At 38.3% G+C, this 26,446-nt stretch overlaps 2 protein-coding genes across 2 annotated transcripts in view; both read right to left on the bottom strand.

The window, feature by feature from the left end:
* Positions 1-3: 3 nt before the first annotated feature.
* Positions 4-3,745, bottom strand: LOC133607907 (coiled-coil domain-containing 92B-like). The gene is made up of 4 exons (XM_061962959.2): positions 3,427-3,745; positions 3,161-3,325; positions 3,026-3,073; positions 4-1,031 (listed from the first exon to the last, which is right to left on the bottom strand). The coding sequence occupies exons 2-4, from the start codon at positions 3,288-3,290 to the stop codon at positions 394-396; spliced, it is 816 nt and encodes a 271-aa protein (XP_061818943.1). The 5' UTR covers positions 3,291-3,325; positions 3,427-3,745; the 3' UTR covers positions 4-393.
* Positions 3,746-10,065: 6,320 nt separating this feature from the next.
* Positions 10,066-26,446, bottom strand: part of LOC133607271 (F-box only protein 40-like) — a 38,096-nt gene continuing 21,715 nt past the window's right edge. The window contains exons 4-9 of the mRNA XM_072913864.1: positions 21,054-21,541; positions 20,811-20,987; positions 18,318-18,559; positions 18,106-18,237; positions 10,565-10,826; positions 10,066-10,488 (exon numbers count right to left, since the gene is read on the bottom strand). Of these exons, the coding sequence (XP_072769965.1) occupies positions 10,285-10,488; positions 10,565-10,826; positions 18,106-18,237; positions 18,318-18,559; positions 20,811-20,987; positions 21,054-21,541 (1,505 nt within the window). The 3' untranslated portion in view covers positions 10,066-10,284. The remainder of the gene's footprint in view (positions 10,489-10,564; positions 10,827-18,105; positions 18,238-18,317; positions 18,560-20,810; positions 20,988-21,053; positions 21,542-26,446) is intronic.

Below are 26,446 nucleotides of genomic sequence, written 5' to 3' on the forward strand. Positions count from 1 at the left end.
GGGGGGGAGGACGTGAACGCTGTCATGGCAACATCAGCTGTTGCTTCTCGAGTTGGATTTCAAAATAAAAGCAGCCATACAAATGATTTTATGTATTTTTTTTTTAGTCTCATAGAAATTCATAATTTAAACTTTTTCAAAGATGAAAATGTGACAAAAGACAACAGATGAATTGCTGTCACAACAATGCATCAATTTAATAAACTTCCTGCTAGAAAGCGCTCACATTCCTAGCAGGCTGGGAGGCGGGGCTTCTGCTACATCAACAGCCAATCAGTGTCCTCCTCCTACACGTCAATCGCTCCAAAAGACACTTCCTGAATGAAGTAGTAGACGACGTTCCTCTTATCCTATTGGGCGTGGTTGAAGGCTGACTCCGCCCCTCCGCCGTCATCACAGCGCCGTCTCTCCCTCGGCGGTGCCCATGTCCACCCTCCCGTGCAGGCCGTCCTCGTCCACGTCCTCCCAGTCGTCCTCGGCATCCTGCAGTCTGATTGGCCGGCTCCAGCGGAGGAGGCGGAATCTGAAGGGCACCAGGAAGAGGGCGGGGTCAGGCATGGGGTGTGGCCTCTGTGGCGATGTCACTCTCTCCTGGGGCACGCAGGCTCGGACCCGCGCCTCCCTCACGGCGCGTCTCGCCGCAGGGTGGCCGGGGGAGGCAGGAGGCGGTGGGGTCAGCAGCCAATCCGCAGCCTCGCCTTCCTCCTCTCGTCCTTCATCCTCCTGAGCGGCGCCCGCCACGTACCCTCGCTGCTGCTCGAGTTTGGCGCGGGCGGCGTGCAGCTGATGGCACAGCGCGGACGTGGCGGCGTTCTGGCGCTGCAGCTCCCGACTCAGCAGCGTGATCTTGTGGCTGCGCCGCTTCAGCTCCTCCAGGAAGTGGCGCTCCTCCTCGCGCAGGCTCCGCCCCAGCTCGGACGCCCTCGCCCGTCCCAGGCGCAGCTCCCCGCGGGCGCCGACCATCATGCACTGCCGCTCCTCTAGGAGGCGCTGTGCCGCTTGGCAGCGCGCCGCCAGCTCCGCCTCCTTCTCTGAGACACATGCAGATACGTTAATAACAACTTGATGACAATTATTCGACTAATGTCACCATAGAAACAAACAATACATTACTGCATATGCAAACATGCCCCCTAGTGGCTATGAGGCGTAAAGTGATGACATTGAATCACCATTATGACATTATCGAACCGATTCCTTATCGATTCTCTTATCGAATCCAGATAGGTTGTTGTATATGGAAAAAAAACACAATATTTGGTTTAACAAAAGCTCACTTTTATTTTATAAGAAATTTTTATTTTTATTTTTATTTTTTTTTTTATTATTGACTGTTACCCCACATGGTTTTCGTCCTGGTCGTGGAACTGTGGACCAGCTCTATACTCTCGGCAGGGTCCTTGAGGGTGCATGGGAGTTTGCCCAACCAGTCTACATGTGCTTTGTGGACTTGGAGAAGGCATTCGACCGTGTCCCTCGGGAAGTCCTGTGGGGAGTGCTCAGAGAGTATGGGGTAACGGACTGTCTGATTGTGGCAGTCCGCTCCCTGTATGCTCAGTGTCAGAGCTTGGTCCGCATTGCCGGCAGTAAGTCGGACACGTTTCCAGTGAGGGTTGGACTCCGCCAAGGCTGCCCTTTGTCACCGATTCTGTTCATAACTTTTATGGACAGAATTTCTAGGCGCAGTCAAGGCGTTGAGGGGATCTGGTTTGGTGGCTGCAGGATTAGGTCTCTGCTTTTTGCAGATGATGTGGTCCTGATGGCTTCATCTGGCCAGGATCTTCAGCTCTCGCTGGATCGGTTCGCAGCCGAGTGTGAAGCGACTGAGATGAGAATCAGCACCTCCAAGTCCGAGTCCATGGTTCTCGCCCGGAAAAGGGTGGAGTGCCATCTCCGGGTTGTGGAGGAGATCTTGCCCCAAGTGGAGGAGTTCAAGTACCTCGGAGTCTTGTTCACGAGTGAGGGAAGAGTGGATCGTGAGATCGACAGGCGGATCGGTGCGGCGTCTTCAGTAATGCGGACGCTGTATCGATCCGTTGTGGTGAAGAAGGAGCTGAGCGGGAAGGCAAAGCTCTCAATTTACCGGTCGATCTACGTTCCCATCCTCACCTATGGTCATGAGCTTTGGGTTATGACCGAAAGGACAAGATCACGGGTACAAGCGGCCGAAATGAGTTTCCTCCGCCGGGTGGCGGGGCTCTCCCTTAGAGATAGGGTGAGAAGCTCTGCCATCCGGGGGGAGCTCAAAGTAAAGCCGCTGCTCCTCCATATCGAGAGGAGCCAGATGAGGTGGTTCGGGCATCTGGTCAGGATGCCACCCGAACGCTTCCCTAGGGAGGTGTTTAGGGCACGTCCGACCGGTAGGAGGCCGCAGGGAAGACCCAGGACACGTTGGGAAGACTATGTCTCCCGGCTGGCCTGGGAATGCCTCGGGGTCCCACAGGAAGAGCTGGACGAAGTGGTTGGGGAGAGGGAAGTCTGGGCTTCCCTGCTTAGGCTGCTGCCCCCGCGACCCGACCTCGGATAAGCGGAAGAAGATGGATGGATGTTACCCCACAAAAAAATTTTTTTTTTTAAAAACTGTTGTTACCCAAAGTATATTAAGTGGGATTTTTCAAAAAAACAAATATATACAGTAACACAAAAACAACCTGTCTCTGTGATCACTATAGGTCACAGAGACAAGCCATGCCTTGAGGCGTTTTTTTCCGGTCCATTATTTTTGCTGCTTGTGTGACATCACAGGAAATGACGTAGCTCAGTCTAATGACTGAGCTACGTCATTTCCTGTGATGTCCCACAGGGCATTTCTTGTGGGACGCGATCCGTTCCCAGGGTTTCGAATAAAGAACCAACTCTTTTTCTTTACTATAGTGGCCTCGATAACGGGAACCGGTTCTCAAAAAGGGATTCGAGTCCATGCAATCGGTTCTTTTCTTACCGAACAACCGGGAGAACCGGTTTCGAACATCATCCCTAATTAGGACACCATGTGATCACATGACCTCTGACCCCCTTGTCTCACCTGTGGTGGTTCTGTCAGGGAACCTGGAGTCCAGCTCACAACTCAGCTCTGCACACACACACACACATACACCAAGCGATGAATGACTGCAGTGTGTGTGTGTGTGTGTTTCTGTGCGCGTGCGCGTGTAGGTACCATGGCAGCGTCTCTTCAGGTGTGCGATCTCCACGTGCAGGCCAGCCAGCAGGGTCACGTGCTCCTGCTCGAGGAAGACTATTCCTCTGCGCACGCTGGCCACGTGCTGCTCCAGCCTGCCCGCGTCCATGGCCACCGCCGCGGAGCGACGTGCACGCGAGGCTGCTGTGCGGGAGAAAGGGGAGGTGCGTGCACGCGCGTCCAAGAAACATCAACACGCGCTCGCACTTCTTTTGTTTGAGTGCACGCGGTGCGCAGAGGCCTACCTAAAGTGACGTCGGCTGCGCAGATCCGCGCGCGTGTCCTTGGCACACAAAAGGTCCAGGCGAGACGTGGCGGCACGCGCGCGCGCGCGCTACCGAGCCACCGCGAGTGTGCAACGGCGGGCTGTTTTCGTGATGAAGCTGCTGAGGAAGATGAGGAAGATGAGGGCGAGGACAAATAACCTCGTCTTCACCTACCGCGCGCACGCGCCTAGGTGACACGGCCAGCTGCGTGCACGACAAAGCAGCAAGCTTTGATAGGCAGGAGTCTAGTGCCCCCCAGCGGCAGGAGGAGGAACATCACATGCACGCTCAAAATTGTTTTACTTTGATGCAACTTAAAAAAAAAAAAAATCCTATCAATTTTTGTGAACTTTCTGTTTTTTAAATTGTTAAAACTTGGTATAATTAAGTTGGTGATAAGTTAAAGATACAACAAAAACGAGGGGGAAAAAGCAGCAAATTAATTACAGCAGACCTAATTAAATGTAGTTTGTAGGTTGGTAAAACTTGATAAAATTAGGTTGGTGATAAGCTGAAGATGCAACAAAATGAAGTAAAATCTTTCCAAAAATCGTCCAAAAATTAAGTCCGACAAAAATGAAAGAAGACAGCAAATTAATTACACTACACCTAATTAAAATATTTGTCAGTTCAAAAATGTTACTTTGATGCAACTTTGAAAAAAATTGTCGCAACATTTTCCAAATCAATTTTTGCAAGTTTTGGAAACTTTCTGTTTTTTAGTTGGTTAAAACTTTGTATATTTAAGTTGGTTTTAAATTCAAGATAACAAAAATTTGGTTTAAAAAACATGAAAAAAGGCAGCAAATTAATCACAGCGGACCTAATCAAATGTATTTTATAGGTTGGTCAAACTTGATGAAATTAAGTTGAAGATGAGATGAAGATGCAACAAAATTATGTAAAATTTTTCCAAAAGTTGTCCAAAACTTAAGTCGGACAAAAATGAAAGAAGACAGCAAAACAATTACACCACACCTAATTAACATATATATAACTAAAAAATGTTACCTTAATGCAACTTTTTTTTTTTTTTTAAATGTCGCAACATTTTCCGATCAATTCTTGCAAGTTTTGGGAACTTTCTGTTTTTTAATGTGTTAAAACTTTGTATAATTATGTTGGTGATAAATTCAAGATGTATCAAAAATTAGTTTTAATAAACATGATAAAAGGAAGCAAATGAATTACACTGGACCTAATCAAATGTATTTTATAGGTTGGTAAAACTTGATAAAATTAAGTTGGTGATAAGATGAAGATGGAACAAAATTAAAGTCACATTTTTCCAAAAGTTGTCCAAAAATTAAGTCGGACAAAAATGAAAGAAGACAGCAAATTAATTACACCACACCTAATTAAAATATATGTAAGTTAAGAAAATATTGCTTTGATACAACTTTAAAATTAATTGTCGCAACATTTTACAATCAATTTTTGCACGTTTTGGGAACTATAATTTGTTAAAACGTTGTATGATTAAGTTGGTGATAAATTCAAGATATAACAAAAATTAAGTTTAATAAACATGAAAAAAGGCAGCAAATTAATTACACCGGACCTAATTAAATGTATTTAATAGGTTGGTAAAACTTGATTAAATTAAGTTGGTGATCAGCTGAAGATGCAACAAAATTAAGTAAACATTTCCAAAATTTAAGTCGGACAAAAATGAAAGAAGACAGCAAATTAATTACACCACACATAACTAAAATATATGTAGGTTAAAAAAAATGTTACCTTAATGCAACTTTTTTTTAAATTGTCGCAACATTTTCAGATCAATTTTTGCAAGTTTCGGGAACTTTCTGGTTTTTAGTTTGTTAAAACTTTGTATAATTAAGTTGGTGATAAATTCAAGATGCAACAAAAATTAAGTTTAATAAACATGAAAAAAAGTAGCAAATTAATCACACCTGACCTAATTAAAAGTATTTTATAGTTTGGTAAAACTTGATAAAATTAAGTTGGTGATAAGTTGAAGATGCAACAAAATTATGTAACATTTTCTAAAAATTGTCCAAAAATTAAGTCAGACAAAAATGAAAGAAGACAGCAAAATAATTACACCACACCTAATTAAAATATATATAACTAAAAAATGTTACCTTAATGCAACTTTTTTTTTTTTTTTAAATGTCGCAACATTTTCCGATCAATTCTTGCAAGTTTTGGGAACTTTCTGTTTTTTAATGTGTTAAAACTTTGTATAATTATGTTGGTGATAAATTCAAGATGTATCAAAAATTAGTTTTAATAAACATGATAAAAGGAAGCAAATGAATTACACTGGACCTAATCAAATGTATTTTATAGGTTGGTAAAACTTGATAAAATTAAGTTGGTGATAAGATGAAGATGGAACAAAATTAAAGTCACATTTTTCCAAAAGTTGTCCAAAAATTAAGTCGGACAAAAATGAAAGAAGACAGCAAATTAATTACACCACACCTAATTAAAATATATGTAAGTTAAGAAAATATTGCTTTGATACAACTTTAAAATTAATTGTCGCAACATTTTACAATCAATTTTTGCACGTTTTGGGAACTATAATTTGTTAAAACGTTGTATGATTAAGTTGGTGATAAATTCAAGATATAACAAAAATTAAGTTTAATAAACATGAAAAAAGGCAGCAAATTAATTACACCGGACCTAATTAAATGTATTTAATAGGTTGGTAAAACTTGATTAAATTAAGTTGGTGATCAGCTGAAGATGCAACAAAATTAAGTAAACATTTCCAAAATTTAAGTCGGACAAAAATGAAAGAAGACAGCAAATTAATTACACCACACATAACTAAAATATATGTAGGTTAAAAAAAATGTTACCTTAATGCAACTTTTTTTTAAATTGTCGCAACATTTTCAGATCAATTTTTGCAAGTTTCGGGAACTTTCTGGTTTTTAGTTTGTTAAAACTTTGTATAATTAAGTTGGTGATAAATTCAAGATGCAACAAAAATTAAGTTTAATAAACATGAAAAAAAGTAGCAAATTAATCACACCTGACCTAATTAAAAGTATTTTATAGTTTGGTAAAACTTGATAAAATTAAGTTGGTGATAAGTTGAAGATGCAACAAAATTATGTAACATTTTCTAAAAATTGTCCAAAAATTAAGTCAGACAAAAATGAAAGAAGACAGCAAAATAATTACACCACACCTAATTAAAATATATATAACTAAAAAATGTTACCTTAATGCAACTTTTTTTTTTTTTTTTTTAATTGTCGCAACATTTTCCGATCAATTTTTGCAAGTTTTGGGAACTTTCTGTTTTTTAATGTGTTAAAACTTTGTATAATTATGTTGGTGATAAATTCAAGATATAACAAAAATTAGGTTTAATAAACATGATAAAAGGAAGCAAATGAATTACACCGGACCTAATCAAATGTATTTTATAGGTTGGTAAAACTTGATAAAATTAAGTTGGTGATAAGATGAAGATGCAACAAAATTAAAGTCACATTTTTCCAAAAGTTGTCCAAAAATTAAGTCGGACAAAAATGAAAGAAGACAGCAAATTAATTACACCACACCTAATTAAAATATATGTAAGTTAAGAAAATATTGCTTTGATACAACTTTAAAATTAATTGTCGCAACATTTTACAATCAATTTTTGCACGTTTTGGGAACTATAATTTGTTAAAACGTTGTATGATTAAGTTGGTGATAAATTCAAGATATAACAAAAATTAAGTTTAATAAACATGAAAAAAAGGCAGCAACTTAATTACACCGGACCTAATTAAATGTATTTTATAGGTTGGTAAAACTTGATTAAATTAAGTTGGTGATCAGCTGAAGATGCAACAAAATTAAGTAAACATTTCCAAAATTTAAGTCGGACAAAAATGAAAGAAGACAGCAAATTAATTACACCACACCTAACTAAAATATATGTAGCTTAAAAAAAATGTTACCTTAATGCAACGTTTTTTTAAATTGTCGCAACATTTTCAGATCAATTTTTGCAAGTTTCGGGAACTTTCTGGTTTTTAGTTTGTTAAAACTTTGTATAATTAAGTTGGTGATAAATTCAAGATGCAACAAAAATTAAGTTTAATAAACATGAAAAAAAGTAGCAAATTAATCACACCTGACCTAATTAAAAGTATTTTATAGTTTGGTAAAACTTGATAAAATTAAGTTGGTGATAAGTTGAAGATGCAACAAAATTATGTAACATTTTCTAAAAATTGTCCAAAAATTAAGTCAGACAAAAATGAAAGAAGACAGCAAAATAATTACACCACACCTAATTAAAATATATATAACTAAAAAATGTTACCTTAATGCAACTTTTTTTTTTTTTTTAAATGTCGCAACATTTTCCGATCAATTTTTGCAAGTTTTGGGAACTTTCTGTTTTTTAATGTGTTAAAACTTTGTATAATTATGTTGGTGATAAATTCAAGATATATCAAAAATGAGGTTTAATAAACATGATAAAAGGAAGCAAATGAATTACACCGGACCTAATCAATGGTATTTTATAGGTTGGTAAAACTTGATAAAATTAGGTTGGTGATAAGCTGAAGATGCAACAAAATTAAGTCAAATCTTTCCAAAAATCGTCCAAAAATTAAGTCCGACAAAAGTGAAAGAAGACAGCAAAATAATTACACTACACCTAATTAAAATATTTGTCAGTTCAAAAATGTTACTTTGATGCAACTTTGAAAAAAATTGTCGCAACATTTTCCCAATCAATTTTTGCAAGTTTTGGAAACTTTCTGTTTTTTAGTTGGTTAAAACTTTGTATATTTAAGTTGGTTTTAAATTCAAGATAACAAAAATTTGGTTTAAAAAACATGAAAAAAGGCAGCAAATTAATCACAGCGGACCTAATCAAATGTATTTTATAGGTTGGTAAAACTTGATGAAATTAAGTTGAAGATGAGATGAAGATGCAACAAAATTATGTAAAATTTTCCAAAAGTTGTCCAAAACTTAAGTCGGACAAAAATGAAAGAAGACAGCAAAACAATTACACCATACCTAATTAAAATATATATAACTAAAAAATGTTACCTTAATGCAACTTTTTTTTTTTTTTAAATGTCGCAACATTTTCCGATCAATTTTTGCAAGTTTTGGGAACTTTCTGTTTTTTAATGTGTTAAAACTTTGTATAATTATGTTGGTGATAAATTCAAGATATAACAAAAATTAGGTTTAATAAACATGATAAAAGGAAGCAAATGAATTACACCGGACCTAATCAAATGTATTTTATAGGTTGGTAAAACTTGATAAAATTAAGTTGGTGATAAGATGAAGATGCAACAAAATTAAAGTCACATTTTTCCAAAAGTTGTCCAAAAATTAAGTCGGACAAAAATGAAAGAAGACAGCAAATTAATTACACCACACCTAATTAAAATATATGTAAGTTAAGAAAATATTGCTTTGATACAACTTTAAAATTAATTGTCGCAACATTTTACAATCAATTTTTGCATGTTTTGGGAACTATAATTTGTTAAAACGTTGTATGATTAAGTTGGTGATAAATTCAAGATATAACAAAAATTAAGTTTAATAAACATGAAAAAAAGGCAGCAACTTAATTACACCGGACCTAATTCAATGTATTTTATAGGTTGGTAAAACTTGATTAAATTAAGTTGGTGATCAGCTGAAGATGCAACAAAATTAAGTAAACATTTCCAAAATTTAAGTCGGACAAAAATGAAAGAAGACAGCAAATTAATTACACCACACCTAACTAAAATATATGTAGGTTAAAAAAAATGTTACCTTAATGCAACTTTTTTTTAAATTGTCGCAACATTTTCAGATCAATTTTTGCAAGTTTCGGGAACTTTCTGGTTTTTAGTTTGTTAAAACTTTGTATAATTAAGTTGGTGATAAATTCAAGATGCAACAAAAATTAAGTTTAATAAACATGAAAAAAAGTAGCAAATTAATCACACCTGACCTAATTAAATGTATTTTTTAGGTTGGTAAAACTTGATAAAGTTGGTGATAAGTTGAAGATGCAACAAAATTATGTAACATTTTCTAAAAATTGTCTAAAAATTAAGTCAGACAAAAATGAAAGAAGACAGCAAGTTAATCACACCACACCTAATTAAAATACATGTAAGTTAAAAAAATATTGCTTTGATGCAACTTTAAAATAAATTGTCGCAACATTTTGCAATCAATTTTTGTGAACTTTCTGTTTTTTAGTTTCTTAAAACTTTGTATAATTAAGTTGGTGATAAATTCAAGATATAACAAAAAATAGGTTTAATAAACATGAAAAAAGGCAGTAAATTAATCACACTGGACCTAATTAAATGTATTTTATAGGTTGGTAAAACGTGATATAATTAAGTTGGTGACAAGCTGAAGATGCAACAAAATTAAGTAAAATTTTCCAAAAAATAAGTCGGACAGAAATTACAACTTAAAATATATATAAGTTAAAAAGTATTACTTTTTAATGCAACTTAAAAAAAAAAAATTGAACATTTTCCGATCAATTTTTTTTACAAGTTTTGGGAACTTAAGTTTTTTTTGTTTTTTTTTGTTAAAACTTTTAAGTTGGTACTAAGTTAAAGATGAAACATCGTGGATAAAACCTTAGCCGTGCTTCATGTTCCCAAGACGGTCCAGCAGTGATGACAAAGGCCAGACTTGCATGCTGATCATCATTTCCCAGGGTTCTGAGGTTCTGTCAACAACATGGAGAATATGAAAGTAAAAAGTAAAATGAACTCCAAAGAGGGACAATTACAGGAAAGGAACTTTCTTTAATAGTTTTAGACACTAAAAAGCATGAGGGGCGTTTAAAGGGACAGTACGTGTCGCTCAGAGACGTCCAGATGTGAAATGTGTGACCAGACTTGGCGTCTTAAGACCGCCGTGTTCCTCGGTCACTCTGAGGAGGGCCACAGGCTGACTGGGCAAGGCGGTCTCATAGAAAGGACAGACTTTAAGGTGGGCAGACATCGGGGGGGCGTCCGTCATCCGCCACGAGTCCACTGAGGAGAAGAGACGACTGAACTCCCACACCTGACAGACGAGGAGCATGAAGGGAATGTGAGAGTCGTCATGGTCATCACGAAGGACGAGCACGGGTCGTTCTTACTGGCTCAGCCGTCCACCTGACCGCTCCTTGAGGGCGGGACGTCCTCTCCCAGCGCAGCGTGACCATGCCTCGGGCCGGCAGCAGGGAGCAGCACACCTGCCTCATGAGGCGGCACACCAGAGCCAGCTGGGACAACGACAGGCTGTCCAGAAAGCTGGCCACGTGACGAAGAACCTCGAAGGGCAGCGAGCTCAGAGCGGAACCGGCGACTGTAGATAGATCGTCACCGCTTGGACGCAAGTTGAAAGTACGCAGGTGTCGGCTGTAGAAGAAGAGAAGGGCCCAGGTTTCACCTTTGTACTCTAACTCCAGTGGTTGGTGAGAGCCTTGAGAACATCTCATGGAAAGAACATGTTAGAGAACGTCATGTTAGAGAACGTCCCGTCAGACGACGTCAGGTTAGATAACAATACGCTAGATAACATTATGTTAGAGAACGTCCCGTTACGAGAACGTCACGTTAGATAACGTCGCGTGAAAGTAGAGATGATGTTTGATAAGAAATTATCGAGTTCGAGCCCATTATCGAATCCTCTTATCGAACCGATTCCTTATCGATTCTCTTATCGGATCCAGATAGGTCATACTTGCCAACTTTGAGACCTCCGATTTCTGGAGGTGGGGGGAGGGGGGTGGGGGTATATATATATATGGTGGTTGGAAGCGTGGCTAAAAGGGGAGAAGTATATTTACAGCTAGAATTCACCAAGTCAAGTATTTCATATATATATATATATATATATATATATACATATATAACAAATACTTGACGTTCAGTGAATTCTAGCTATATATATATACGTATATATATATATATATATATATATATATATATATATATATATATATATATATATATTTATATATATATATATATATATATATATACATACATACATAACAAATACTTGACGTTCAGTGAATTCTAGCTATATATATATACGTATATATATATATATATATATATATATATATATATATATATATATATATATATATATATATATATATATATATATATAAGAGATGCGTGGATAGGCAATTATTTCATCCGCAACCGCATCAGAAAGTCGTCAACCATCCGCCATCCACCCGATGTAACATTTGATCAGAACCGCACCCGCCCGCACCCGCCCGTTGTTATATATCTAATATAGACGATGCAAGGCATTAGTGAGGTTATAAAGCTTTTGCCTGTTAAAGAAAGGAGACTGATCCAATGCAGCACAGACATTCGCGTGCCACGCTGTCACGACCCAGACGCACAACAGTGCGCAATCATATGGGAGCCGCGCTGAGCGCACCTCCAAGCGCGTCTCGCTGCCGGCGACGGCCGGGTATGGGCCCGACGCTCCAGCGCCATCCTAGTTGATTCGGCAGGTGGGTTGTTACACACTCCTTAGCGGGTTCCGACTTCCATGGCCACCGTCCTGCTGTCTATGTCAACCAGGGTGAGCCCCACCCCTTTCGTGAGCGCACTGCGCGCGGAGTGACCCCTGTTACGCGCCCCCGGCAACAGGGGTGGCGGGCAGGTAAGCTGCGCGGGTGGAGCGCGCGGAGTGACCCCTGTTACGAGCCCCCGGCCACGGGGGTGGCGGGCAGGTAAGCTGACGCCGGCCGCGGCGAAGGCGGACGAGGCGGGGTGTCGGTGCGGTGGGCGCGGTGGTGACCCTGGACGTGCGTCGGGCCCTTCTCGCGGATCGCCTCAGCTACGGCTCCCGGTGGGGCCCTCTCGGGGGAAGGGGCCTCGGTCCCGGACCCCGGCGAGGCGTCCCTTCTCCGCTCCGTAAAAGTGTCCATCTCCTTTTTTTTTTTTTCTTCTGTTGTGGCATATGCTGCAGGTGCCTGCTCGTTTTTCGTATGTGGGTAACAACATTTAATTATGTATATATATTTCCGAATTGGTTTAACTGCCACCCGCCTGAATCTATTTAAAATCTAATTTTTTTTTAATTCAAGCGCCGACCCGACCCGACCCGACCCGCGGATAAAATCTAATTTTTTTAAATTTCATCCGCCCGATCCTCGGATAATCCGCGGACTCCGCGGTTGTGCCCGCAAACCGCGCATCTCTAATATATATATATATATATATATATATATATATATATATATATATATATATATATATAAAATAAATACTTGAATTTCAGTGTTCATTTATTTACACATATACACACACATACCACTCATCTACTCATTGTTGAGTTACGGGTTGAATTGTCCATCCTTGTTCTATTCTCTGTCACTATTTTTCTAACCATGCTGAACTCTGATGATGCATTGCTGTGTGGCACGCACAAAAGTGCTTTCATCAAATGCACTAGATGGCAGTATTGTCCTGTTTAAGAGTGTCACAACATTGCTGTTTACGGCAGACGAACTGCTTTACGGTATATAAAAACGTGACTGCTGTTGTTGTGTGTTGTTGCCGCGCTCGGAGGACGTTACTGAAACTGCCTAACAATAAACCCACATAAGAAACCAAAAACTCGCCCTCCATCATTCTACAGTTATAACGTGATTGGGCAGGTATGCTGGTTATATTGTGGGTTAGCGGACTCAGGTCCTCATGGACCTGAGTCCGCCTGAATTTCGGGAGATTTTCGGGAGAAAATTTGTCCCGGGAGGTTTTCGGGACAGGCGCTGAATTTCGGGAGTCTCCCGGAAAATCCGGGAGGGTTGGCAAGTATGAGATAGGTTGTTGTATATGGAAGAAAACACAATATTTGGTCTAACAAAAGCTCACTTTTATTTTATAAGAAAAAACTAAAATAAAATGAATAAATAAATATTGACTGTTACCCCCCTAAAAAAAAAAATAAAAAAAATATTGACTGTTGTTACCCAAAGTATATTAAGTGGGATTTTTCAGAAAACCAAATATATACAGTAACACAAAAACAACTTGTCTCTGTGATCACTATAGGTGTATAAATAATAATATAGTGTTAAATAAAATCAGTCCCTTTGGGCACAAAACTGAAAATAATACAGCTCTCCAAAAAGTGCACTTCTGCTGCTATTGGAACATACTAACTACACACACAGGCAGACAGCTAACAAACAATCCAAGACGTCTAATAAAGTTCCAAAGCAGATTAATCCATTTAGGCTCTTTATTGTTGTTGATCTTGCTTTGTCTTTTCCTATCTTTACTTTTGTCTTGCACTGGACTGTTATTTTTTTTTTTTTAACTGAAATACACACAATGACAAATGTATAAGCTATGTGATTCAATTAACATACTGAAATGTAATACACAATATGTAAATATTAGCTTCACACAAATAAACAGTACTATCATCAAACAAATACTTCAGAGTGTTGAAACTATTTCAATGGTGGAAATACACGACTCGCAGCCATTTTAAGTCCTCAAAACATCCATTGAAACAGTGCACAAAAATCATTTTTCAATAAACAACTTCCTATCAAATGTTAAAGTTAAGTTAAAGTTAAAGTACCAATGATTGTCACACACACACACACACACTAGGTGTGGTGAAATTTGTTCTCTGCATTTGACCAATCCCCTTGATCACCCCCTGGGAGGTGAGGGGAGCAGTGGGAAGCAAGGTGCCGCGCCCGGGAATCATTTTTGGTGATTTAACCCCCAATTCCAACCCTTGAGGCTGAGTGCCATAGAGGGAGGTAATGGGTCCCATTTTTATAGTCTTTGGTATGCCTCGGCCGGGGTTTGAACTCACGACCTACCGATCTCAGGGCGGACACTCTAACCACTAGGCCACTGAGTAGTTAAATCTAACCACTTTCCACCTTAATAGTGAGTTATATAAACAAGTTAAACAGTTTACTTACAGACTTATCTTTTCCAAGGCTCGTAAGAGCTAACACAACTTGTCTACTTCTCAATTGTCTCATGAACTTAACTGACGTCGTCAACCCGGAAGTGCCCAAACTATTGACGCGTAGTATTTTCATATCGCCACAAGGTGTCAGTAAGAGTCTACAATCAAATGGGCATAACATTGCCCATTTGGGATTCGTTCCCAGGGATTCGAATAAAGAACCAACTCTTTTTCTTTACTATAGTGGCCTCGATAACGGGAACCGGTTCTCAAAAAGGGATTTGAGTCCATGGAATCGTTTTTTTTCTTATCGAACAACCGGGAGAATCGGTTTCGAACATCATCCCTACGTGAGAGAACATTACGCTAAGAGAACGTAGCGTTAAGAGAATGTCACGTTAGAGAACGTCACATTAAAGAACTTCAGGTTAGAGAACGCCAGGTTAGATAACGTTACGTTTGATAACGACACGTGAGGAAACATTACGTTAAGAGAACGTCACGTTAAGAGATTGTCCTGTTAGAGAACGCCAGGTTAGATAACGTTACGTTCGATAACGACACGTGAGGAAACATTACGTTAAGAGAACGTCACGTTAAGAGATTGTCCTGTTAGAGAACGTCACGTTAGATAACATTACGTTAGATGACGTCACGCCAAGAGAACGTCACGTTTAAGAACGTCACATTAGATAATGTCACATTAAGAGAACGTCATGTTAAGAGAACGTCACCTTAGAGAAAGTCACCTTAGAGAACGTCACTTTAGAGAACGTCACTTTAGAGAACGTCACTTTAGAGAAAGTCACGTTAGATAACATTACGTTAAGAGAATGTCACGTTAGAGAACGTCAGGTTAGATAACGTTACGTTAGATAACAACACGTGAGGTAACATTACGTTAACAGAACGTCACGTTAAGAGAATGTCATGTTAGAGACCGTCACGTTAGATAACAATACTTTAGATGACGTCACACTAAGAGAACGTCGCGTTAGAGAACGTCACATTAGATAACGTCATGTTAGATAACATTACGTTTAGAGAACGTCACGTTAAGAGAATGTCACATTAGAGAACGTCACATTAGAAAACGTCACGTTAGATAACGTCACGTTAGATAACATTAAGTTAAGAGAACGTCACGTCAGAGGACGTCACGTTAGATAACGTCACGTTAGAGAATGTCACTTTACATAACGTCAGGTTAGGTAACATTACGTTAAGAAAACGTCACGTTAAGAGAATGTCACATTAGATAACATTACGTTAAGAGAAAGTCACCTTAGAGAAAGTCACCTTAGAGGATGTCACCTTAGAGAACGTCACTTTAGAGAAGGTCACTTTAGAGGATGTCACCTTAGAGAACGTCACTTTAGAGATCGTCATTTTAGATAACAGTACGTTAAGAGAACGTCACGTTAGAGAAGGTCACGTTAGATAACCTCACGCTAGATAACAACACGCTAGATAACAACACGCTAGATAACAACACGTTACATAACATTACGTTAGATAACATTACGTTAAATAACATTACGTTAAAAGAACGTCATGTTAAGAGAACGTCACTTTAAAAGAACGTCACTTTAAGAGAATGTCACATTAGAGAACGTCACATTAGAGAACGTCATGTTAGATAACATTACGTTTAGAGAACGTCACGTTAAGAGAATGTCACATTAGAGAACGTCACATTAGAGAACGTCACGTTAGAAAACGTCACGTTAGATAACATTAAGTTAAGAGGACGTCACGTTAGATAACATCACGTTAGAGAATGTCACTTTACATAACGTCAGGCTAGGTAACATTACGTTAAGAAAACGTCACGTAAAGAGAATGTCACATTAGATAACATTACGTTAAGAGAAAGTCACCTTAGAGAAAGTCACCTTAGAGGATGTCACCTTAGAGAACGTCACTTTAGAGAAGGTCACGTTAGATAACCTCACGCTAGATAACAACACGTTAGATAACAACACGTTACATAACATTACGTTAGATAACATTACGTTAAAAGAACGTCATGTTAAGAGAACGTCACTTTAAGAGAACGTCACTTTAAGAGAATGTCACATTAGAGAACGTCACATTAGAGAACGTCATGTTAGATAACATTACGTTTAGAGAACGTCACGTTAAGAGAATGTCACATTAGAGAACGTCACATTAGAGAACGTCACGTTAGAAAACGTCACGTTAGATAACGTCACGTTAGATAACATTAAGTTAAGAGGACGTCACGTTAGATAACATCACGTTAGAGAATGTCACTTTACATAACGTCAGGCTAGGTAACATTACGTTAAGAAAACGTCACGTAAAGAGAATGTCACATTAGATAACATTACGTTAAGAGAAAGTCACCTTAGAGAAAGTCACCTTAGAGGATGTCACCTTAGAGAACGTCACTTTAGAGAAGGTCACGTTAGATAACCTCACGCTAGATAACAACACGTTAGATAACAACACGTTACATAACATTACGTTAGATAACATTACGTTAAAAGAACGTCATGTTAAGAGAACGTCACTTTAAGAGAACGTCAATTTAAGAGAATGTCACTTTAGAGAACGTCACGTTAGATAACATTACGTTAGAGAACGTCACGTTAGATAACATTATGTTCGGTAACATTAGTTAAGAGAATGTCACTTTAAGAGAACGTCAATTTAAGAGAATGTCACGTAAGAGAACGTCAGGTTAGATAACGTCACTTTAGATAACGTCACGTTAGATAACATTACGTTAAGAGAATGTCACATTAGATAACGTCACATTAGAGAACGTCCAATATGGCTCTCTGAACATTTGGGTTGTTGACCCCTGCTTTAGGGACTGTCACATTAGAGAACATCATGTCAGAGAACGTCCCGGTTTGTACAAGCGTTGTGTATGAAATATAAAAAGATCACACTTAGAGAACATCAGGTTAGAGAACCTCACTTTAGATAACATTCTGTAAGAGAATGTCACTTTAGAGAACGTCACGTTAGATAACATCTCGTTAGATAACATTACGTTCGGTAACATTAGTTAAGAGAACGTCACTTTAAGAGAACGTCAATTTAAGAGAATGTCACGTAAGAGAACGTCAGGTTAGATAACGTCACTTTAGATAACGTCACGTTAGATAACATTACGTTAAGAGAATGTCACATTAGATAACGTCACATTAGAGAACGTCCAATATGGCTCTCTGAACATTTGGGTTGTTGACCCCTGCTTTAGGGACTGTCACATTAGAGAACATCATGTCAGAGAACGTCCCGGTTTGTACAAGCGTTGTGTATGAAATATAAAAAGATCACACTTAGAGAACATCAGGTTAGAGAACCTCACTTTAGATAACATTCTGTAAGAGAATGTCACTTTAGAGAACGTCACGTTAGATAACATCTCGTTAGATAACATTACGTTCGGTAACATTAGTTAAGAGAACGTCACTTTAAGTCAACGTCACTTTAAGTCAACGTCACTTTAAGAGAATGTCACGTAAGAGAACGTCAGGTTAGATAACGTCACTTTAGATAACGTCACGTTAGATAACATTACGTTAAGAGAATGTCACATTAGATAACGTCATGTTAGAGAACGTCCAATATGGCTCTTTGAACATTTGGGTTGTTGACCCCTGCTTTAGGGACTGTCACATTAGAGAACATCATGTCAGAGAACGTCCCGGTTTGTACAAGCGTTGTGTATGAAATATAAAAAGATCTGACTTGTAGGTGACTGAGGCGTCATGGCTGGCGGGTCGGAACCTCCTCCAGGTGTAGGTGCAGCCCAGGTAGGCCAGGGGACACCTCTGCACAAACCAACCGCTCAGACATGACTGAATGTCAGCGTGGACGTTCCTGAGGGACGCCATCAATCAACTTATTTGGGTCATATTAAAAAGGACACATGACGTCTTGGTCCACCATGTTCCTGGTACCTGACATGCGAGGAGAACTGGTTACGCAGGAAGCTGTGGCCGCACAGGAAGTTGAAGACGCAGCAGGCTCGGTTGTGTCGGCCACTCACGCTCTCGTCCTGCAACCGCAGGTGGAGCTTCTGCGGCTTGCCGGACGTTACCTCCGCCAAAGTGGTGTCACGCTTAAACGGCGCCGAGCGGAACGAGTGCGTCTGCGTTCCCACGTCCACGTAGAGCCCGTCCGCTGCTTTGGACTCGCTGATCTAGAAGACGTCGTCAAAAGTTCACGGCGCTCGGAAAACATTCCAAGGGATGTACAAACCCCGTTTCCATATGAGTTGGGAAATTGTGTTAGATGTAAATATAAACGGAATACAATGATTTGCAAATCCTTTTCAACCCATATTCAGTTAAATATGCTACAAAGACAACATATTTGATGTTCAAACTGATAAACATTTTTTATTTTTTTGCAAATAATCATTAACTTTAGAATTTGATGCAAGCAACACGTGACAAAGAAGTTGGGAAAGGTGGCAATAAATACTGATAAAGTTGAGGAATGCTCATCAAACACTTATTTGGAACATCCCACAGGTGAACAGGTTAATTGGGAACAGGTGGGTGCCATGATTGGGTATAAAAGTAGATTCCATGAAATGCTCAGTCATTCACAAACAAGGATGGGGCGAGGGTCACCACTTTGTCAACAAATGCGTGAGCAAATTGTTGAACAGTTTAAGAAAATCCTTTCTCAACCAGCTATTGCAAGGAATTTAGGGATTTAACCATCTACGGTCCGTAATATCATCAAAGGGTTCAGAGAATCTGGAGAAATCACTGCACGTGAGCAGCTAAGCCCGTGACCTTCGATCCCTCAGGCTGTACTGCATCAACAAGCGACATCAGTGTGTAAAGGATATCACCACATGGGCTCAGGAACACTTCAGGAACCCACTGTCAGTAACTACAGTTGGTCGCTACATCTGTAAGTGCAAGTTAAAATTCTCCTATGCAAGGCGAAAACCGTTTATCAACAACACCCAGAAATGCCGTCGGCTTCGCTGGGCCTGAGCTCATCTAAGATGGACTGATACAAAGTGGAAAATTGTTGGAATAATTGTTTGTAAGTTATCACAAAAGAAACATTGTATTATGAATGCTGTCTTTCGAGGCCTAACAAGAGGAAGAATGCTCGTGAAACGCCACTGTGATTTCAACACGGACAGATGGCAGGATCTGCTCAATTTCCAGAGGAACTCTCTTTGAAGTGTTAAACGAACTCTCTCTGAAGTATTTCACAAACTCTCTTCCAACTATTTGGTAACCGAGGTCAACGCTATTTACGACCCGCTGCCCTCTTGAAGTTGCTGTGGTCAGGAGACGGGAGGGGTTATCCATTGTCCTCCAACACCTGCCCCAGCTGGATCCAGGAAGAGCCCAAGCCCGAGAAATCCTCTTCTTGGTCTTCAAAGCGACCGAAAACAATGACTGTTTTACATACTTCCCATTCCTGCTGTGACATGTGTTGGTGCGTGAACATTGAATATCTAATAAAAGAGGAGACGAAAACCTTCTTCGTCAGAGCGTGGTGCAGGACTGTACAGAGAGTGCAGTGGCCATGTCTCTCCTCAATATTGAGTCCAAATTGAATTCTGTCTCTGTTTGATTCCTTGCCTTTTGTCTTGTTTAATAGATGTCCTCAGTGTTTGAACGTGACAAAAAGTGTTCTGTGGTCTGATGAGTCCACATTTCAAATTGTTTTTGGAAACTGTGGACGTTGTGTCCTCCGGACCAAAGAGGAAAAGAACCATCCGGATTGTTATAGGCGCAAAGTTGAAAAGGCAGCATCTGTGATGGTATGGGGGTGTATTAGTGCCCAAGACATGGGTAACTTACACATCTGTGAAGGCGCCATTAATGCTGAAAGGTACATACAGGTTTTGGAGCAACATATGTTGCCATCCAAGCAACATTACCATGGACGCCCCTGCTTATTTCAGCAAGACAATGCCAAGCCACGTGTTACATCAACGTGGATTCATAGTAAAAGAGTGCGGGTACTAGACTGGCCTGCCTGTAGTCCAGATCTGTCCCCCATTGAAAATGTGTGGCGCATTATGAAGCGGAGACCCCCGGACTGTTGAACAACTTAAGCTGTACATCAAGCAAGAATGGGAAAGAATTCCACCTGAGAAGCTTAAAAAATGTGTCTCCTCAGTTCCCAAACGTTTACTGAGTGTTGTTAAAAGGAAAGGCCATGTAACACAGTGGTGAACATGCCCTTTCCCAACTACTTTGGCACGTGTTGCAGCCATGAAATTCTAAGTTAATTATTATTTGCAAAAAAAGAAAAGTTTATGAGTTTGAACATCAAATATCTTGTCTTTGTAGTGCATTCAATTGAATATGGGTTGAAAATGATTTGCAAATCATTGTATTCCGTTTATATTTACATCTAACAATTTCCCAACTCATATGGAAACGGGGTTTGTAAATCAGAAGTCACCTGACCTTGTGCCCTCGGACCTCCCTCTCCGCGTAGCCCAGCAGGGTGTCGGCCGCTTCGTCGCCGAAGAAGTCTTCCTCGCCGACCTGGAGCTCAGACGTGTCCACGCTGCGGGTCTCAGTAGGGGCCGGGGCCTGGTCGTGCAGATGGAGCCGCCGCTTGTAGTGGTAGCTGTCTGGAACCTGCAGGAGAGCGCACGGGAGCGTGACATGCCAGCAGGAAACATGGCGGCTTGTCGCGGCGGTCACCTTGAAGGAGCGCAGGGTCTGGACGGGAATGGGCTCCAGGTTCCCGTAGACAAAGTCCTTGTCTCGGGGCGTACACGGTTCTATATGTCCGAACGTGATCAGCATGCGGCCATGATGGACGATGTACATGTTGTACTCCTGTGGGCTCAGATCCTCGCTCAGACGCTCTAGAACCCCTTCCTGCCACGGCGCATGGCCCGTCTTACTGGTGTCTGGGAGCACTCCAGCGCCGTCTTCTTTCACGTCCACACTCGTTTTCTTCCCGCCACTCTTTGAACCATCGCCCGCTCTATGAACCGAGTCCGATTTTGGTACTGATTGGTTCTGCTTGGCCTCAGCCAGCGCACAGCCGCCTCTCTCCATCCCGAACATCATCTCACTCAGCTTCAGTTTCTCCTGGTTGATCACCAAAGATCCCCTGGCTCCTCCCCCATCTGTCTCCGTGGTCACCACGTCCTCGCAAGCACCGTCTTCTTCAGTGAGGGACCCTGTGAGAGAACATCAAGGACTTCAAGTTAGGGAATGTCAAATTAGGGATTAAATTAGAAAACGTCGAGACAATGTCAAGTTAGAGAACATCAAGAGAATGTAAAGTTAAAAGCATCAATTTATGGATTAAAATTGAAAGAACATCAATTTAGTGAACATCAAGTTCGTGCACGTCAAATTAGTGAACATCAAGAGAATGTCAAGTTAGACAACATCAAAAGAACATCATGTTAGAGAAAGTCAAGTTAGAGAATAAATCAGATAACGCCAAATTAAAGAACGTCAAATTAGAGAACATCAAGTTACAGATTAAGATAGAGAATGTCAAATTAGAGAACACCAAATTAGAGTTAAAATTAGAGAACGTCAAGTTAGAGAGTTAAATAGAGAATGTCAATTTAGAGAATATCAAGTTAGATATTAAATTAGAGAACGTCAAATTAGAGTACATCAAGTAGGAGAACATCAAATTAGAGTATGTCAAATTAGAGAACATCAAATTAGAAATTAAATTAGAGAACGTCAAGTTAAAGAACATCAAATTAGATATTAGGTTAGGGAACATCAAGTTGGAGAACATCAAGTTACAGATTAAATTAGAGAATGTCAAATTATAGAATAAATCAGAGAACGCCAAATTAAAGAACATCAAATTAGAGATTAAATTAGAGAACATCAAGTTAGAGTACTCAAGTTAGAGTTAGGTTAGGGAACATCAAGTTAGAGAACATCAATTTAGAGATTAAGTTAGAGAATTAGAGAAAGTCAATTTAGAGAACATCGAGTTAGATATCAAATTAGAGAACGTCAAGTTAGAGTTCATCAAGTCGGAGAACATCAAATTAGAGTATATCAAGTTAGAGATTAAGTCAGAGAGCATCAAGTTAGAGATTTAGTTAAAGAACGTGAAGTTAGAGAACATCAAGTTAGAGATTTAGTTAAAGAACATCAAGTTAGAGAACATCAAGTTAGTGAACATCAAGAGAACGTCAAATTAAAAGCATCAATTTAGGGATTACTTTTAAAGAACATCAAGTAAGTGAACATCAAAATAGAGATTCAATTATAGATTTGACGTTATAGAACGTCAAATTGGAGACCATCAAGTTAGGGAAATCCAGTTAGAGATCGTCAAATTAGTGAACATCAAGAGAATGTCAAGTTAGACAACATCAAAAGAACATCATGTTAGAGAAAGTCAAGTGAGAGAATAAATCAGATAACGGCAAATTAAAGAACATCAAGTTAGAGAACATCAAAGTTACAGATTAAGATAGAGAATATCAAATTAGAGAACACCAAATTAGAGTTAAAGTTAGAGAACGTCAAGGTAGAGAATGTCAAATTAGAGAACGTCAAGTTAGGGAGTTAAATAGAGAATGTCAATTTAGAGAATATCAAGTTAGATATTAAATTAGAGAAGGTCAAATTAGAGTACATCAAGTAGGAGAACATCAAATTAGAGTATGTCAAATTAGAGAACATCAAATTAGAAATGAAATTAGAGAATATCAAGTTAAAGAACATCAAATTAGATATTAGGTTTGGGAACATCAAGTTAGAGAACATCAAGTTACAAATTAAATTAGAGAATGTCAAATTATAGAATAAATCAGAGAACGCCAAATTAAAGAACATCAAATTAGAGATTAAATTAGAGAACATCAAGTTAGAGAACTCAAGTTAGAGTTAGGTTAGGGAACATCAAGTTAGAGAACATCAATTTAGAGATTAAGTTAGAGAATTAGAGAAAGTCAATTTAGAGAACATCGAGTTAGATATTAAATTAGAGAACGTCAAATTAGAGTTCATCAAGTCGGAGAACATCAAATTAGAGTATATCAAGTTAGAGATTACCGGTAAATCAGAGAGCATCAAGTTAGAGATTTAGTTAAAGAACGTGAAGTTAGAGAACATCAAGTTAGAGATTTAGTTAAAGAACATCAAGTTAGAGAACATCAAGTTAGTGAACATCAAGAGAACGTCAAATTAAAAGCATCAATTTAGGGATTACTTTTAAAGAACATCAATTTAGTGAACATCAAGTTCGTGCACGTCAAATTAGTGAACATCAAGAGAATGTCAAATTAGACAACATCAAAAGAACATCATGTTAGAGAAAGTCAAGTGAGAGAATAAATCAGATAACGGCAAATTAAAGAACATCAAGTTAGAGAACATCAAAGTTACAGATTAAGATAGAGAATGTCAAATTAGAGAACACCAAATTAGAGTTAAAGTTAGAGAACGTCAAGGTAGAGAACGTCAAATTAGAGAACGTCAAGTTAGGGAGTTAAATAGAGAATGTCAATTTAGAGAATGTCAAGTTAGACAACATCAAAAGAACATCATGTTAGAGAAAGTCAAGTTAGAGAATAAATCAGATAACGCCAAATTAAAGAACGTCAAATTAGAGAACATCAAGTTACAGATTAAGATAGAGAATGTCAAATTAGAGAACACCAAATTAGAGTTAAAGTTAGAGAACGTTAAGGTAGAGAACGTCAAGTTAGAGAATTAAATAGAGAATGTCAATTTAGAGAATATCAAGTTAGATATAAAGTTAGAGAACGTCAAATTAGAGTACATCAAGTAGGAGAATATCAAATTAGAGTATGTCAAATTAGAGAACATCAAATTAGAGATTAAATTAGAGAACGTCAAGTTAAAGAACACCAAATTAGAATTAAAGTTAGAGAACGTCAAGGTAGAGAACGTCAAATTAGAGAACGTCAAGTTAGAGAGTTAAATAGAGAATGTCAATTTAGAGAATGTCAAGTTAGACAACATCAAAAGAACATCATGTTAGAGAAAGTCAAGTTAGAGAATAAATCAGATAACGCCAAACTAAAGAACGTCAAATTAGAGAACATCAAGTTACAGATTAAGATAGAGAATGTCAAATTAGAGAACACCAAATTAGAGTTAAAGTTAGAGAACGTTAAGGTAGAGAACGTCAAGTTAGAGAATTAAATAGAGAATGTCAATTTAGAGAATATCAAGTTAGATATTAAGTTAGAGAACGTCAAATTAAAGTACATCAAGTAGGAGAATATCAAATTAGAGTATGTCAAATTAGAGAACATCAAATTAGAGATTAAATTAGATAACGTCAAGTTAAAGAACATCAAATTAGATATTAGGTTTGGGAACATCAAGTTAGAGAACATCAAGTTACAAATTAAATTAGAGAATGTCAAATTATAGAATAAATCAGAGAATGCCAAATTAAAGAACATCAAATTAGAGATTAAATTAGAGAACATCAAGTTAGAGAATTCAAGTTAGAGTTAGGTTAGGGAACATCAAGTTAGAGAACATCAATTTAGAGATTAAGTTAGATAATGTCAAATTAGAGAAAGTCAATTTAGAGAACATCGAGTTAGATATTAAATTAGCGAACGTCAAGTTAGAGTTCATCAAGTCGGAGAGCATCAAATTAGAGTATATCAAGTTAGAGATTAAGTCAGAGAGCATCAAGTTAGAGATTTAGTTAAAGAACGTCAAATTAGAGACCATCAAGTTACAGATTAAGATAGAGAATGTCAAATTAGAGAACACCAAATTAGAGTTAAAGTTAGAGAACGTCAAGGTAGAGAATGTCAAATTAGAGAATGTCGAGTTAGAGAGTTAAATAGAGAATGTCAATTTAGAGAACATCAAGTTACAGATTAAGATAGAGAATGTCAAATTAGAGAACACCAAATTAAAGTTAAAGTTAGAGAACGTTAAGGTAGAGAACGTCAAGTTAGAGAGTTAAATAGAGAATGTCAATTTAGAGAATATCAAGTTAGATATTAAATTAGAGAATGTCAAATTAGAGTACATCAAGTAGGAGAACATCAAATTAGAGTATGTCAAGTTAGAGAACATCAAATTAGAGATTAAATTAGAGAACGTCAAGTTAAAGAACATAAAATTAGATTTTAGGTTTGGGAACATCAAGTTGGAGAACATCAAGTTACAGATTAAATTAGAGAATGTCAAATTATAGAATAAATCAGAGAATGCCAAATTAAAGAACATCAAATTAGAGATTAAATTAGAGAACATCAAGTTAGAGAATTCAAGTTAGAGTTAGGTTAGGGAACATCAAGTTAGAGAACATCAATTTAGAGATTAAGTTAGATAATGTCAAATTAGAGAAAGTCAATTTAGAGAACATCGAGTTAGATATTAAATTAGAGAACGTCAAATTAGAGTTCATCAGGTCGGAGAACATCAAATTAGAGTATATCAAGTTAGAGATTAAGTCAGAGAGCATCAAGTTAGATATTTAGTTAAAGAACGTCAAATTAGAGAACATCAAGTTACAGATTAAGATAGAGAATGTCAAAATAGAGAACACCAAATTAGAGTTAAAGTTAGAGAACGTCAAGGTAGAGAATGTCAAATTAGAGAATGTCAAGTTAGAGAGTTAAATAGAGAATGTCAATTTAGAGAACATCAAGTTACAGATTAAAATAGAGAATGTCAAATTAGAGAACACCAAATTAAAGTTAAAGTTAGAGAACGTCAAGGTAGAGAACGTCAAATTAGAGAACGTCAAGTTAGGGAGTTAAATAGAGAATGTTAATTTAGAGAACATCAAGTTACAGATTAAGATAGAGAATGTCAAATTAGAGAACACCAAATTAGAGTTAAAGTTAGAGAACGTCAAGGTAGAGAACGTCAAATTAGAGAACGTCAAGTTAGAGAGTTAAATAGAGAATGTCAATTTAGAGAATATCAAGTTAGATATTAAGTTAGAGAACGTCAAATTAGAGTACATCAAGTAGGAGAAGATCAAATTAGAGTATGTCAAGTTAGAGAACATCAAATTAGAGATTAAATTAGATAACGTCAAGTTAAAGAACATCAAATTAGATATTAGGTTAGGGAACATCAAGTTGGAGAACATCAAG

The sequence above is a fragment of the Nerophis lumbriciformis genome, linkage group LG09 (assembly GCF_033978685.3).
Source record: "Nerophis lumbriciformis linkage group LG09, RoL_Nlum_v2.1, whole genome shotgun sequence".
In the NCBI taxonomy this organism is placed as follows: Eukaryota; Metazoa; Chordata; class Actinopteri; order Syngnathiformes; family Syngnathidae; genus Nerophis; species Nerophis lumbriciformis.